The sequence below is a fragment of the Phasianus colchicus genome, chromosome 12, assembly GCF_987193195.1.
Source record: "Phasianus colchicus chromosome 12, bPhaCol1.hap1.1, whole genome shotgun sequence".
Taxonomy (NCBI): Eukaryota; Metazoa; Chordata; class Aves; order Galliformes; family Phasianidae; genus Phasianus; species Phasianus colchicus.
Window position 1 is genome coordinate 18,270,822 of NC_143447.1, and position 16,801 is coordinate 18,287,622.

Sequence of the window (16,801 nt, forward strand, 5' to 3'; positions counted from 1 at the left end):
CATGCTATGCGGGGCAGGAGGATGATCCCTTTCTGTGCAGCCTGGCTGGTGTCTAGAAGACACAGGCCAGGATCCCACCCAGCTCTTTGGTTACAGACTCACCCCAGTGCAGTTCCTGCAGGGATGCTGCCAAATAGGATGCATGGTTCCAGTGGGAGCCACCTCACCCGCTCACCTGCAGGACAAAAGGGTCAGCCAATGCTCAGCCCTGCAAAGCTGTCAGACAGAGATGCTGCTCTTTCTTGCAGTCCTGGGAAAGGATAGCTTGCAGCAGGACAGGGATGTGGCTGTAGGATGGCTTTTCTGCAGAAGAGGATGCTGTAAAACAGTACAGCAGCAGGACCACTTCATCCTGAAATGCTCATCCTTCCTTGCTGGCTTTAGCACACCTGGGTTTGCAATGTCACAGAGCACTGAGGACATGTAGTGAATGAGCTGCTGCCACTTGCTCTGTTTGAAACTACAGATTTAACACAATCCTGTCCGAGGCAGGGAGCAGAGAAGCTTTTACATCTACAGAAACACAGAGCACAGAACATCTCAGAAGAAGCTCCTGGAAAGGAGGGTGGATGCCTGTGTTGGTAGCAGTACTACAGACAGCTGAGAGAGCTATTGCTACTCAATAAAAAGCCCCCCCAGGTGTATTTTGTCCCAAGAAACACTGAAGCCCCTGAACTGCACTTCCTGAGCAGAGCAGTAGCAACACAACAGCAGCCACAAGAGGACAGACTGACACCCATCACCACCACCTGCCCTGGGGCTGCAGTGTGACCCTGGCACAGGACCGGTGCCCACGGAAGGGGCTGCCCCACTGAGCAGCACGCTGTGTGCACCATGTGCAGACCCACCCCCCCACCAAGGCAATTAGAAGCCTGCACAGCCTCCCCATGCGTCTTCCAAACAAAGTCAAACCCATAAATTATTCTTAAATCACAAGCAGCTGGTTCGCATCCCGGTCCTCCACGTGCTTATTTGTCATGCTTCTGGGAACTGAAATATGATTTTCAGTATGTAACCTTCTCATAATCACCAAAGGTTTTCAAAGCTCATTGCGAGCACAACCCGCAGATTCGCCTGTCCTCCTGCAAGGTGTCCAACTCCCTACAAATTCAAGAGTTTGAAGGGATGCACAAATCCCTTTGTACCTCTCTGCACCCAGCTAACATGGATTCTGTAGTCAAATGCCTCCTTGCCAGCAGCAGGCTGTGGTTTCCATGGGTTTGGTACCCAAAAGCACATGGGGGTACCTCCTTTGAAGCCCATTCTCCGTATCTGCAACACAACCAGTCAAGAAAAGCAAAGCTGTCCTCAAATCTAGGTAGCTACAGAGAAATATTTGCTCTGATAATCCCTTGAAGCACATGCACAGCCCTTGAAGTGAGCCATTCCCACTGCACTAAAACAAGGGCAAACCAGTGATGAAGAATTTAAGAAGGAGACAGTTCATAAGCAAAGGTCACAAGGAGAGCAAACACCACCTGAGCCTGAGTTCTGACGAAGCCTTCCTCCCGTGGAACAAATTAAGTCCCTTAATTACCATTTTGTAAATAAAATCTTCTTGGAAAATCAATATTTAGAGCCTGCCTTCTCTGAAGATGTTAGCCTTTGTTCCTTGCTATTACAGCAATATAACCCCCACTTCTGGGCTGAAAATTATCCCCCTGAACCTGATTGGGTTAAAGGAAGAAAAGCAATAAACCTCTCAGAGCAGCAATTTGGGTAGTATTTCATGCTTCCTTGTAGATTTTGAAGTAATAACCTAAAAAGCATGATTTTACACAAGTTCACAACTAATACATCCAGTAACCACCCCTTCCTGCTGCAGCAATCCACGTGCTTTAGGGCTGTGTTGCCAGGTGGGAATGCAGCTGAAAATGCCAATTTGTCTTTCTCTTAGGCCAGAGCACTGATATCACAATTGATCCAAATCACCCCATCAAAAATACGGGCAGCATGTCAGCTCTGAACCAAGGGCAGGGCTGAGCACAGCATCCCTCTGACACCTCTCAACCCCATCCCCAACCCGGGGATGACATGGCAGGACACCCCCCATCATCAGCCCCTCCAGTGCTGCTTCTTCACAGATTTTAATGGCAAACCCCACAGTTCCCCACACCTGAGCCTTCATGCATTTTTCATTAACAATTATCCACTATCCCAGAACTGCTTTTGATTTTTTGCTAATCATCGATTGGGTATTTTGTTCCCACGCAGCTGGCATTTACAAAACATAACAACCACCTCTGGAGAGGGCACAGCAGAAGGCTGATCTTTAATGCTAATGTGTCCAGAAACTATCAGCACACCAGACAGCGAGGATTCGCATCAGAAGAACCACGAGGGATGAGGAATTTATTGGACACAGCCAGAAGATCCATGCCTCAAGCAGGGGCTGTGCTTGCAGAGCTCCACCTCGAACACTGCAGGTCTGGATCAACTTCTAGTTGGGTTCCTTTCCAAGAACAAGGTTGCTCTGAGTAATATGCTTTGAAAACAATTAGCATGTGGTATGATTTGGGATGATGTACTCCTTTTTTTCCTAAAAATCCCTATGGGGGCATTGAGACCTTTATTGCTATATTAAGCAGAGTTTTAATCCAAATGAATTTTCTAGGAAACCATGTAATCTAATTAAATAGCTCACGGTGCAGTTTAGTAGCTTCATTACTAGTAGATTTGTGATCCATCTTTACATGGACAAATATTTTTCAACTTCAATAGACTGATAAATCCAAAGCATAATCGCAGATTCTGCCTGGAACAAAGTGAACTCAGTCATGCCCATGAGAAAGAAACAAAGCACGACTTGAAAAAGGTCAGAAAAAAACAGCAGTCAATCGTTTCCCCCGATTCATGGAGCACCCAACCACACACTGGACAAGCAAGAGCATTTTTCAGACTGAAAGCTTTGGAAACTGCCAGGCTCGGACATTTTGCTGAAGCTGAGGGTTGGAGTGTGCCAAAAGTAAAGGAAAAGAAGCTGAAAGTTCAACACTGTCAACTGCAATGGCCTCGGGGTTCTGCTTTACAAGTGCATTACTGCAGAAGGCACCACATGTCAGCTGAGCCCAGGAATTGGCTGAGCTCCCCCAGCCTGTTACAGATGCACTGTAATCCGATCGGTTTGCTTGCAATGGAAAAGGCTGAAGCTAAATTGCATTAAATGATTGCCATAAGAAAATGATTACAGCCATGTTCACCGAGTGGCAGTTAACAGGCACGTGGAGCACAGCTCTGGGCAATGGAACCTGGCTGGGAGTCGTGGTCATGATCGAAGACCCTACTTCTGCCTTCCTTTAACAGGGAGGAGGAATGATTTCACAGGCAAGTCACAAGGAAAAGACCCAGATCTGGACTCTGTGCAAGTTTATTCATGGATTTTGAAGTCTCTGGTCTCTTGTGACTCTGCCTCCTGGCCAACACAGGGGGACGCACTGATGTCCTTTCTCCTGTTTTTGGTCTGTTCATATTCTAAGGGCAGACATGCCTCAGAAACCCAAGCACTGAGCTATTACACCGTGAGGATGGAATGAGTGGCATCTGTAAGTACATGCACAAAGTTCACTGAAGTTTTCTGAAATCTCCCAGTATGAAAAACCCTCCACTGATCAAGAAGATGTTATTACATTTCACACCTTATCCTTCCTGCAATTCACATCCTTCCATCCTTCATGTAACAAACCTTAAAAATGCCTCAACCCTGAAAAGAAAAAGCTACATTACAGAGAGCCTTACAGAAATAAAACTCCCATTTCTCCTAGGGAACACGTGTTGGTACCAACCCAGTCTGAACTGAAGGTCCTGACTTTCTATCGAGGTGGACTTGTGAGTCACATTTACCAATACAGAGAGCAACCACATGACACTACAGAGTGCAAATCTCTACCAGTAATTTAGGTTTACAGCAGAGGTAATATTATTTTTCAGCATACTGTTCAATGCTATTTCCATAGGAAATATGTTGTCAACTTGCAATTTTCACACTAAGTGCATCCCACCGTATCATTTGCGCGGTGCAAACATCCCCATCCCCTCGTATGGAAATGCAGTTATTTAGTACTCAGAGAAAACACTCTTCCCTGGTGAGATAAAAGGCTGTAGTTCAATGACAGCCAGCTTCCATGCAAATATCTCAAACAGGGGGAAATGCATTTGCACACCCAGGCAGATCAGTGTATGGACTCCTCCACTGCGGAGCGAGCGTGGTGTCCCAGCCAGCATCAGGGACAACAGCCCTCCCAGAAACACCCAGAAGAGGATCAGGATGGTTGCCAGGTTCCACTGGCCAAAGCCTGTGTGAGCTAACATGCTCTTTATTCAGTTTGATCCCATGTCTGTAGCTAAATAATGTGAAACAGACCTGCAGTGACAGCTATTTCTGGGCCATCAGGTAGGTGATGTCAATCCTTTGTGTGTGGCAACTCCAGGATGACACTGCCCTTCACCCTGGCACTTACCTGTTGTTATTCTTCAGCTTGATGTGGTCGCCCGTCTCCAGGATCTGTCCATTCCTCAGCCAAGTGATCTGCGGGGGGGGCTCCCCTTGGGCCACGCATGTGAAGATGGCCGTGGTCCCCACGGGCCTGGAAATGGACTGGGGATGCTGCACGAACTCTGCAGGGGCTGCAGGGAGGAAGAAGGAGAGAAGTCAGGATGATTACACTTTATTCCGGCATGAAAAGCAACCTTGTGGCTTTGTTTGTGTCGTTTTAGCTACCTGGGGAAAGAAAGTCCTATTATTGTCAGATTCAGGGACATTTGGCCAAGCTACAGGATAGGCAGCAAATAACACATAAAATGGCATTAGCAAACCACTTGCAAATGGACAGGAATGTACAGACATGCACATGGCAATCTGGCAGGTTCTTCTGTCCCCAGCAAATATGGGATTTGCTGCACATCCTCTAATGGCAATAGTCTGGGAGCCTTTTTTAGCTCAGATCTGCAGCCTGGGACCCTTCTGGAACTGCTGAGCCTTGGAGGAGATTGCATAGCTTGTAACTGCTGTAACCTCATAACCAAACAGTTTTACCTTCAGATTTGTAAACAGAAAGTGATTTCTCCCCCTCCCAGCAGCTCTGAATAGATTTAAAACCATTTATCAGAATAAAACAGCACAGCAGCCTACAGAAAGCGGGGCCTGAAAGGCGCTGCCAAATCAGTGAGTTTATTCAAGCAGTTACGCTTCAAAGGGCAAAGTGATAAATATACTCCACGCTGATGCTGAGACCTAAAATCAGGTGGAACCAGCAGCAGCCGCAATGAAGACAAACAGATGAGAGGCATGAGCCCATAATGAATTTACCAAGCAGTGCTGCACAGTGGATGGCTGGCGTTAAATTCTTCCGACAAAAGCAAGATCATCCAGGGAGAAACACTCAGTGCTACCTGCAAGATTTTCCATGCATGGGACTGTGTGAGACGTGGGGATGGGAGGAAGGAGCAGACTGGTCCAGCAGAGTGGTCCAGCAAGATGTGTTGGCTGGGTACAATCTGCATGCAGAAGCAGCTATGCAAGAGCAAAGCCCTCGTGGGGCAAAAAAAACCCCAAAACAAAAACCATGGGGTTTAGCTATGACAGGACATCATGATTAAGCTCTTCCCAAGCTGCATGTGTGCAAGGAAACAGCATAATTATCACTGCAGCAAGGCCAAAGCGCACCAAAAGGCGCCTCTGTCTCAAAGCAAAGTCACTGGTTACAAGTCCTGCAAGCAGAAAGACACAGAAGCTCACTGAAGAGCTCATCTACCTTGAAGGAACCCCTTATTTCAGTTTTAATAACCAAAGGGAAGCGGAGCATGGCAGCCCTGACTTATGTTAGCAGTCAGGGGTGTCCCCCAGCAGAGTTTATTATCAGGCGCTTGGGTCTACTAATGAACCTGAGCTCAACAACTTAATGGACACATATTTTCAGAACCTCTTGCTAAACTTCACTAGGTGCCGATCGATGCATTGTCCTTCTTTTTCCTTTCCACATTTTTCCCCCTAGGCTTATAAATTAAAATAAAATTCAGGACGGGTTCAATAAAGCTGGGAGCACAGACAAATGGGGATGAAATCTCCCTTTCCTGCAGTGAACGGCTCCCTTTGTGGCATACACTGAGAGCACAGCACATTTTCAAGGCTTCCTTAACCTCCTGCCCCCCATTTTGTGCTGGCGAAGGTTTTGCAGGAGTAATTATTCTGCAAGTGGCTGTGTACCTCCTGGCTTTCATCTGGGCTCAGGAGTCACGCCTGCAATGCCCAAAGGTGCAAGATGCAGTGCTAAGGAAGGGCATGGCCATCTTGGGACAGCTTCATTATGGACCCCTCTGATGGCTCACCCCATACCGAGGGGTTGGAAGAGACCTTTAAGACCACCAAATCCAACCCCAACCCATCCCCACGGACCATGTGCCTCAGTGCCACATCTCCATGGATCCAGCCTACCCACATCCCTTTGTAGGGCCTTCCTATCCCCAGGCAGATCAGCACTTCCTCCCAACTTGGTGTCATCTGCAATCCTACTGAGGCTGCACTCAATCCCCTCAGTGGCAAGAAAGAAGCAGCAGCACGGCCCTGCCTTATTTTCATTCATAATTAACAGAGCATCTCATTAGTGCTCAGCACATTGAGGCACAGCGGCCTCAAAAGCTCATGTCCTTCCACCCTGCAGCCAAAAGGCCACTCAGGAAAATCTTAATGTAGACCTTAATGAAGATCACTCTTCAGAACAGAGGATTCCATCCTGGCAAGGAGGAGCAGGCAGGCTCCAGCTCTTGCTTCTGTGGGATGAGGAAACCAGAATGTTGATTCTTCAGGACTTAATGGGAGGGAGGGGATCATTTTTAATGAATTTTTAATGAATATTTAAGGGCATGACATTGGTATCAAAAAGCAATAATGCTTAATGCCACCTTCAGGATCGTTAAGAAATGCTGCAATAGGTTTTCCTGTGCACAACAAACTGTGATAGCACAAAGATGCACTGTAACAGCAGGCTGCAATGGGAGAGCTGGGCTGGATCCATCTCTTCCCAGCCCGTGGTCCTCAGATAATGGGGAGCCTCTCTATGCAGTCCCAGCCCTGGCACTGGTTTGGGGTGCAGTCTTTATTGTAGGGAAATTCGAGGTGCCAGTGCCCCTTGCACCCAAACACTAAGCAGTCATTAATTCTCAATTAGCTACAGTCATAGGTTAAGGGAGGGAGGCTGGGGTAAGGAGGAGGAAGAATAATCTAGAAGCAACAAAACCTCATAAATTAGACTTCCAGAATGCACAAGAAGGGCATAAAGGAGAAGACGGGTCAGCAGGGAAGTTGGTCAAGCACAGCATCAGATGACATAAGATAAAGAACTACCTCTCACTTTGCCTCTTTCCACTGCCTACAGAGGATGCACAGACGCTTCTGTGAGTAACTGTAAGCTGCAGAGCTGGTGGGACTGCTGGAGCCAAAGACAGAACCATGGCCACGTCTGCTGGGAAGCAGGCAGAGGCCAACCAGGGAGGTGTTGTGAAGCTGTTCATCTGTGGTGCAGCACAGCACAGCCTGGAGCTGCTCGGCAGTGGGAACACGTCTCCATGGCACCTACCTGGCCCAGGGTGGACACACTGGGGCTCCAGCACCACCGCTCAGTACATCATCCGAGTGGATGAGGACCGAGGTCCCTGCTCAGCTGCTTTCCTTGGGAAGGCAAACAAGCAGCTGGGCAGGCTGACCCTGCAGAGGGTCACAGGGCCATTTCTGAAGCATGAATTTCAGCCAAACCATGTGCCATGGTGCTGAGCCTTAACCACAGCAACTGCAGCACACGTGCTGGCAAACTCAGCCCTACAGCAACACCAACATGGCACGGAGATGGAGGAAACACCAGGAAGTGCAGCGGCAGCCAGATCTGTTGGACCGAGGAGCAGTGCCCTGTTCTGCAAGCAGAAAACACCATGAACAAGGCAACCATTGTCAGCAGAGCCTTCAAAACCACGTCCTTAAGATGGGCACCCATTTATGAGATGGGCTCTCATTTTTCTGCATAGCTTTCAGGAGGAAATGAAGCGTGGAGTGGAGAACACTGGTGACCATCTGGCCATTCACAGCCCATCAGTTTGTTATGACACCAAACACATAATAAAGCACAAAAGATTGCACAGGAGGTAGGGAGAAAGCGCTTTGATATGTTTTTCTCCCCTTGCCACCAAAGCCTGCTCTTCCCTTGCACCGCACACACGCATGCCCTATGCTTGGCCGTGCTGCGTTCAGCCCTTCCACTGCTCCCCTGGGAGACTTCCATTGGCAGCCCGGCACAAAGCAATATTCAAATGGCTGCACTGGGATCTGGAGAGAAAATGGAAACTTTCTTGTGTGAGAACCTTACAAAAGAGATCAAAGGAGCCTAAATGGCCAGGGGAGGGCAAGGAGGGAGGGAGGGAGCGGGGGATTGAGGCCTTATCCTCTGAAGGGAGGAGGAATTCCCAGGAAGATAATAAGATGATCTGAAGGAGAGCCTGCAATGTGAAAAGCTGGAGGAAAAGCAGAGCCCTGTGACAAAACACCTCTGTGGCTGCTGGGATGGGGACCCTGGCATCCTGCAGTGAGGCAGAGGCGGCAGCAGGAGGGCGGATGGGGTTTCAGTCCCTGCCTCCTGCCAGCTCCTCGTCTTACAACAGGAAACATCGCTCTTTCTGCCCGTGTTTCCCACCTATAAAACGTGCCTCCTTCAAAAGGCACAGGGCAAGTTAATTTGTGCCTGCAGGCACTTCAAGGGCTCTGTATAAAGGCAGCAAGTACCTGGCCTGGCGCTTTGAGGATGCTGGCATTGTCCTAGCCCTGTGCTGACTTCCTCTCCAACCAGGCTTTTGATAGCTTGTTCTTGGCTTTTATTCTCTTTATGGATGTAATCTGCATCGCTGCCATCTCAACAAAGATAAAATCAGTCTCCCACATCAGTCATTACTGGCGTTTGCTTCCCAAGCAAACCTGAACAGCAATCATTTGTACCTCTCAGCTGGAAAATTCAGGCAAAATGAGATTCAGATGGAGAAGTTGCTTCCAGAAGGAAGGTGAGCAAAGCCAGGATGAGTCCAGCTGCCTGCCTGGGGAAGGACAGCCTGCCTCAACATCAGGCACTTTATGGATGGCAACACAGGTTCGACTCTTGTACAATGCAGCTCATGTCCATATCATGTGCTTCACAAAGGATATTCCACATCACTGCCCACTTCTCTGCTCATCTCCAGCACTGAAGCAACTCCTTTCTATAGTGAGGCTGGACTCCCTTTTAGGGACAAATTCTCATATTGGTTTCCTAGGTGAAAATCCACAGTAATCCTACTCCAGACAACTGCTGCTGCTCAGGGGCTGATGTTCAGCTCCCCAAAGAGACTGCTTTGTGGCACTAAGAAACTGTGCTACCCTTTCCCCTCTCCTCCAATTGCTAACTGGAACCCTCAAGTGTATCTAATTTCTGCATTTTTACAACATCATAGATTTTTCAAGTAATTTCTTCTGGCTCTGCCTGTCTGCTACCTGGAAATCAGCTTTGTGCTTGGGCTGCACATGCAGCATGTGCAGAGCCATCTTGCAGCAGCTCAAAATTGTTTGTGTCAGTACAGTGAGGTTTTCTCAATGCTTGGGTTGTTCTCAATGCCTGGGCTGTGTCGCTTGAAAAGAGACTCCCAGGCCAGCTGGCAGTGCTCATTGCACAGTTCACTTAGAAATGCAACAGCAAAAGAAATGGCAACTTCTCACCTCCTGCCGGCACCTGAGACCCAGGAGGATCACTCAGCCCTGTACAAGCTCCCTTTCTGCTGCTCCCAAGGCAAAAGGGAGCAGGGATGCCAGCACACAGGGACTGCAGGGGCTGTTGGATCACTGCAGCCACTCTCAGGACCTGTCAGGTGAGCATCAGGACTGGAGCAGGGCACTTTCCCCATCACCAGCATGAAAGGTTCAATTAGCTCGCTCCAGCAGGAGGTGTATAATTTCAAATTCAGGATATCATCAGTCAATAGCTAATGAGTGAACTGATGAGAGCATGCACGACGCTTTAAGTGGACTAGCTTGAAGAGGAGGTGAGTGCCTGTAATCAGGGGCGGATTACTGCCATTCAGAGCACACTGCCAGCTGGGTTTGCCTTCTGAAATACTTGCCTGGCTCCCCTCACCATGGAGACTGGTTGCACAGAGCATATGCAGGGGATTTGTTTGGTTTCTTCAGTACTGAACTCTACTCTGGGCTGAATTACCCTCTCACAGTGACATTTCAGGACAGTTGCTGCAGGGAAGGGGAGCAGCATACATTCTCTAAGCGTGAACCCAAATGGGGCTTTATCCACACTGGAGCAAGATGCTCAGATGCAGCGTTGACTGCTAAAGCAAACAGTCTTGCTGACTTTCTGGAAATGGCTTTAGTTTTATTTGTGCCATATCTGCTCCTGGATATCACTGCATGAATGATGCACATTTGTCCAATAAGAGAATGGTGCCCACGTCCCTGTATCACTAAGACCATGCAGAGGCTGAGAGACAAACCTGGCTAACTAATTCACCCTGTGCTCTCCGCTGAGATGTACAGGCAACAACAGAAGTCTGCTCAGCCAAATACTTCAGATGAGGCACTAAGACACTGCAACTCATACAACATTCAGTTCAAAGATACCAAGTTACCGCTCACCTTTGTGGGATACAGAAACCTTCACCTACCTGGAGAACCACATCTAAAAAAGAAGTGCTTTGTCTGACACCATCAGAGAAGCCCAAACCAACCTGTCACAGTGCCCAGGGACACACAGAAGCTGTGCAAAGCGCATGGGTACCATCACTCTGCAATTGTGTCACCCCTGCTGTGCTCACCTTGTACAACGAGCCTGCCCTGCGCAGTCCTTCGCACCCGAGTGCCAGGTTTGTTTGCAGCACACACGTAGATGCCAGAATGCTGCACACTGAGGTCTGAGATCATGAGATTTCCTGTCCCCAGCACCTGGATTCCCTCCACACCAATTGGGCGGCCATCTGTAAGAAAGGGAAAAATGTAAGGGTTGCACACTGGGCCTTTGTCTGAAGTTCTCCAAGGCACAGTCTTTGTTGAGGTCCAGTCTAAGTTCTTATGGAATGGTACCATGCACTTGTACTGGGATCTGCCAAGTAAAGTCAATGTGTTATAGCTGATGCTCTTAGCAGAACTGTCTTTGGAGAAAAACAGCATTCTCAGTTAAGTGTCTGCCCAAAGCCACACTTCGTGCTGTTTGGAAAACCAAGGTACCATCACAGGAAATGTGGAAGCTTTCAACATCATGTTCAGGTTAAGATGAAGTTCCCAGAATGCTTTTCAACAGAGCAGTAAAAGCAAATAGTACCAACTTCAACAAGTCACTGTCTAAGTTCTTACACTGGACTGACCAAGGATCCAGTAGACCTGTTGTGGAAAACAAGCAAACACCCTGGTGCACTTCTCTTGCCACCAGCAATTTATGACCTGGGGATTTCCTGAGCTAGAAGTGATGCTTTTGTGTCTGCTAACCCTTGGTGGATCTATCCACTGCTTTTGGAAACCGCATGAACATCGGGTTTTCGATTCCTGAACTCCTGAGTACACAGAATAGCCAGGAGTCAAACTCTGAGCTGGACAGTTTGCTCAGCTGCACTGGCTTGGAAGCAATGGGAAGGGCTGCCTTCATCCTGAGTGCTGGGTCTGAAGGAGGATGGCTGGAGAGCAGCAACATTTTCAAAACTGAAGCACTTAACATAAAATAGTTCAGAATCAGAGAATTCTTCTTTTTCAACAAAGCCTGTTTTCACTGGAAAACTCCCAGCCAGCTCTAATTACAATGTGTTTCATTAGTATCAGGCTATTGCTTTTTATTGTTTCATTGGTTTGTGTTTTAAGACACTGTCTGACAAAGGCAGCTTTAAATCACTCCTAGCATGTGTCAGGGTGTCTGAGCAGAGGGGCAAGGCAGGGGATTCGTCTTACTGGAGCAGCAGTTAAAGAAAGCACACTTTCCTCTGATGGGAACTGGGAATCCAGTTCCTCTCCTGCCTTTGCTCACAGAGATGCTTAAGGAGCTTACAGAAAAGGAGAAGCAAGAACCATCCTTGATGATTGCCCCATCTGAAAACCCCACGAGCCCTCCAGACGTGTGTGCTCCCCAGCAGAAGGGTCTGTGCCTTACACTTCAAAGCTGTGGTTAGGAAAGGGAAACATTAATCCAAAAAATTTCCTCCCAGGAGCTCTGCTGGTCTGTGCCATAGTCTTACCCACCTCAAGTGGGCAGAAATTGTTGCTGGGGTCCATTAGCACCAGACAACCTCAAGAAAGTTACCTTGCAATAGTATGCTTTAGATCTCATCTTATGCTTTCTGTAATAAAGAATATTATGAGGATTGGATCCACTGGATAACCAACAGACTGGGAAAACAGAAAGGCAAAGCAGCACTTGGAAAGAAGGGCAAATTAACTATCAAGACATACGGATCCACCTGGCAGGCCAGGGATGGGATGGGGAGCTCGTGCCTCTGACAGCAGCATTGGAGGGATCCCATCTCAGACTGGCAGCATCAGGCTACTGGCAAAACACGGTCCAAAAGCTACCGTGCACTTCATAAACATTTCTCCTGTCATGCTCCTTGTATTGTTTTTCAGGAAATCTTTAGGCTTCAAGGTTTCCTTGCTTCATTAGGCAGGCAATGCTAGATCACTTCATTATTTGCATTGCAAAGAAAAATGCTTGGGTCTTCTAGACAGAGAAAAACAATGTCATTAAATGATTAAATGATCACATAGCTGGCCAAGCCACTGCAGCAGTAAATGGCTCAGTCATAAAAGGGACAATAAAACATGACCTGTCCCGCATTTAATGAGCAATAAGAAGGAACCATTTCCTTCAAACATCATTTGAACTGAAGTGTAAAGAGGTCTGAATTAAATTCAAATTGAACTTGATTTCATCTTTTAAATTAGGCCTTTTGGAAGCCTGTATTTACAATGGGTGTAAAAATCAAATCTCCCTCTCGAGGGAGGGATGGGATCAGCAAAAATACAAAGCGGCCATACTTGGATGCTTCATCCCATCGTTGCCTTAAGAAACACCACAGAAATGTGACTTGAATGTCAGTAGATTTACTGTATTATTTATCATGTGCTACATAATTTAAGCACAACAGTCCCAGCCTGCAGCAGATACTCCACACAGCCTGAATACCTGCATCGATACTTCCCTCAGTTGTTTCTCTGGCTCCAGGTATTAATTAGATGTGTGATGCTCTGAAGAAACATCTCCTGTCAACCCAGCATTTTTCATCTCCCTGAGGAACAAAGCCCTCTGAGCCCAGAAGCCCCTAGGGAATTGCTGTTTGATTCAAATAGCACAGCCACCTCCAGCAGCCACACAGGGTCCCCATGCCAAATCAGCCTGTGTGTTTCTTGCTCATTTGCTGCTTTCCAAAAAGTCCTGCAAGCTTCTAGCATAACTTTCCCAGCTTCTTCTATCCTTCTTGCTCTATTTGCTTTAAGGGTAAGGAGGCAGATCCAGCACTCTTGAACCCCAATGGGAGGGCTGGGACACAAGGGAGGGCCATGCAGCACCACACAGCTGTGATGGGTTTGGAGAAATGCAGGGAAAGGGCTCTGGAACCCACACCAGCTCAACCTGAGCCATCCTGTGATCAGTTAGAAGGTTTTCAGCTAATATCAGGTCTAACTTGGTAACACTGACAATGCATACAAATAATACAAGGCATTTAAACAAGAAATCCTTTGTACCCAGGAAGCTCAACCCGTTGCAGAAGTGCTGTGCATTGGGACTGATGTCTCACATCCACTTTGCAAAGACTGACATCTATTTTAACCTTGTTTTTCTTGCAGGGAGACTTGGATCAAGAGATTAAGAGCCTGAAAACCCACCTTCTTGGCACTGCTTCCCATCAACAAGTCATCTCTCCAGGCTTCAAGCTGTCGATCATTTACCATGACTTTCCACTCATGAACTCAAAAGCAGAACATCTGAGAGCTGCAAACAAGCCAGACTAGGGGGAAATGACCACCAGATTATCTTTGTCAATCCTTAATTGAAGACAGATGAAGGATGCGAAGAGCAGCCTGGAATAAACAGGAGTGTTCTCCAAGGGGGAGATGCTCCCAAAGAATGCCTGTCTGTGGAGCACTAGAGGCTCCCAGGTTTCCTGTTGGAGCAAAGGCTGGATGCAAGATGCCTGGGGTTTGGGAGCTGCATTATTTATTTTTCCAAGGTGTACACGATGCCTTCTGGAGTCCTTTCTCTGCCTGCTAAGGAGTGATTGGCACACTCGTACCAATTACAGGGACCTGTTAAAACACGCCAGGAGATATGAATATGCAACAACACCAACGCCTTTCTTTTTTAAGTAGCAAGTAGAAAGACAGTAACAACTTCCCAATGTTGATCATTTAGGTCTTTTGTGAATTCTTTGTATTGTGCCATAGTAGCCTTCTACTTCTTAGGCACATGGGTCTCCTGCTCCAGCGGACACTGGGCACAGTGGATTAGCATATTTAGAGTACATTGCAACAGTTGACTATTCAGAATGTGAAGTGGTGAAATTTACTCTATTATTTCTAAACACTTACAGGAACGGTGCTCCTGTCAACCAGTCAGCCATCTATTGCAAGCTTCTGTGTCCAATAAGTTACCAATTAATTGGCTCCTACAATTGTTGTATAGTTTACTTCTTGAATGGCTCCCTCTTCAGTAATTTCCTTCCCATTGTGTGACCCCTTCTGACAACTCCTGTATAACGCTATCAGATAATCACTGTCTTTTCTTTTTCGCCTCACTTTTCTGTATCTCTCTAAATAGTGTATTATTCTGCCTTGGTACCTTTTATGGAGGCCAGCTCAGTGGCCTGTCAGTTAAAGGGTAAGGATACATTAAAATCATTCATTCAAAAGGCTTTGCTATAAGTGCCCAGGATATTCATTTGTGCACACATACAGGTCCAAGCCTGAAGTGTGTAGCTCTGAAAGGAAAAGCCCTATCTTCCCTGAAAAACTCTTAATGATTTTACATTTCTCTCAGAGCCTGCTCTCTAATGAATGTTGACATTACACACACTGCGACACACAGGAATTCTGTTTGTGGTCAGCAGCTACAACATATTCCCAAGGAAATTAAATTCAAAATTGATTGTGTGACAGTCAAAAACTGGCCCAGAATTTGAATGATTTCCTTCAAGCAAAATATAGCTGCCTTTCCCACTGAAAACCGGCCGGGTTTTAGCAAAGGCAAAGCAAAATGTGCAAATGTTTTTATGGCTTGCTTCCCTTTGCAACAGATAGCTGTGAAAGCAAAATTGTTCTTCTGCTCCTTTCTGATAGAAGAAATGCCACAACATCAAAACTGTGAGCAAATGGGTTGAAACAGACCCTCCAAAATGGCAACACCCCCAGTGCAAAGTCCTGGCAGAACAGCAATGCTGTGACTCTCTCCCTCCACCAAGCAGGAGGGATTGCCACATATCATTAACTTTTTTGTTTAAATTAAGTCAGGTCTACAGCCAAATCAGGTGCACATCTTTAAGACTTCATGACCGTGGATTTTATCATTTCTGGGAGGGGATGAAAGCAGGAAAATGCTTCTGAAATCACTGCAAAGAGACGGCAGGCCTACAGACTTATCAGCGGGCCTGTAAGCCACATCGCTGTTGAGACTGTTGAAATGTCATGAAGATATTGTCATCCTTTGGACATGGAACATTCCCACTGAAGGGTAGGGAAAGTAACGACATCTCCTTCCTGTTCAGTAGCTCTAAATCTGCTGCTTTGCCGCAAGGGGTGTTTATTTTTGGTGGAAGGCAACGCTGAGCTCACACCATCCAGACAAATCTAGCATGAAGCCATTACATCTTCATTATTGCACTGCTCTATAGAGACAAGTGTTTTGAAGAAGGTAATAAGCACTTATAATTAAGGCAATTATAACATAGTTTATTATAGTTGAGCGCTAACATAGAGCTGCTTTGTGTCCAAGAGAACCAGAACAGTGCTAGAGCTTATCTGGGGAATTTTTAAACCAGCATCAATCTGATGGTTATGGCTCTGGGGGAAAAAATAGTCAGTGGCAGACACAAGTTGATTTTATAATCCACCAGAGGAAGCGAGCAGGAAGGCAAGCATGGAGAAACTGCACTATTACTGCTGGGTACGTGTCCTTGTGCCCTCACAGATGGCTCTGTGGTGGGACATCACTCCCCCCACAAGCCTCACTTGACCCCAGCAGCACAGAGCTGAAGCCCCACATCCAGCACAGCAGCACAGGACAAGATTATCCCTGTTTGTGCTTCAGAGCCACCTGGGGTGACTCGGGGAGATTAGCTTCTAAAAACCACACGACCTTGCAGATCACAAGGCCTTGGGGAATGCTGACTGAACCCAACCCCACAGCATGCTCACAGAGAGTTACGAGCTCCAGAAGACAAATCAAAAGCCATCAGCTCTTTGCTCAGCACAGACATCTGTTGGGCAGTAGAAGTGCTGCTCTGCACAAAGTATTTTCGGAGTGAGTATCCCAGTTAGAGCCTAAAATAACCCTTGCTTTCAGACTGGGAATAACATTACATTCCACTTGTACGATGCCATCAGACACTGGCCCTGGTTTCCATGCCGATTAAAGAATATCACTGACCTCGGCAGCGAGCATCTGTTTTTTCAGAGCTTCAGACATGCTACTTTAAGCTCTCTCTGCTTTTATAGAGCTCTCTGAACAGGCAGCAAGTTTCTTTTAAGTCTGTTTTACATGGAAGACATGTTTGTGTTGTACGATTTTGTTTCTCTGGGGCCAACAGTGGTGATGTT

At 47.0% G+C, this 16,801-nt stretch overlaps 1 protein-coding gene across 4 annotated transcripts in view; it reads right to left on the reverse strand.

The window, feature by feature from the left end:
* IGDCC3 (immunoglobulin superfamily DCC subclass member 3) overlaps window positions 1-16,801 on the reverse strand; it is an 83,242-nt gene that overhangs the window by 10,807 nt on the left and 55,634 nt on the right. For all 4 annotated transcript variants that reach the window (XM_031587835.2, XM_090149162.1, XM_090149163.1 and 1 more), the window contains 2 exons: window positions 10,828-10,986; window positions 4,458-4,623 (listed from right to left, as the gene is read on the reverse strand). In XM_031587835.2, coding sequence (XP_031443695.1) covers window positions 4,458-4,623; window positions 10,828-10,986 — 325 coding nt within the window. The remainder of the gene's footprint in view (window positions 1-4,457; window positions 4,624-10,827; window positions 10,987-16,801) is intronic.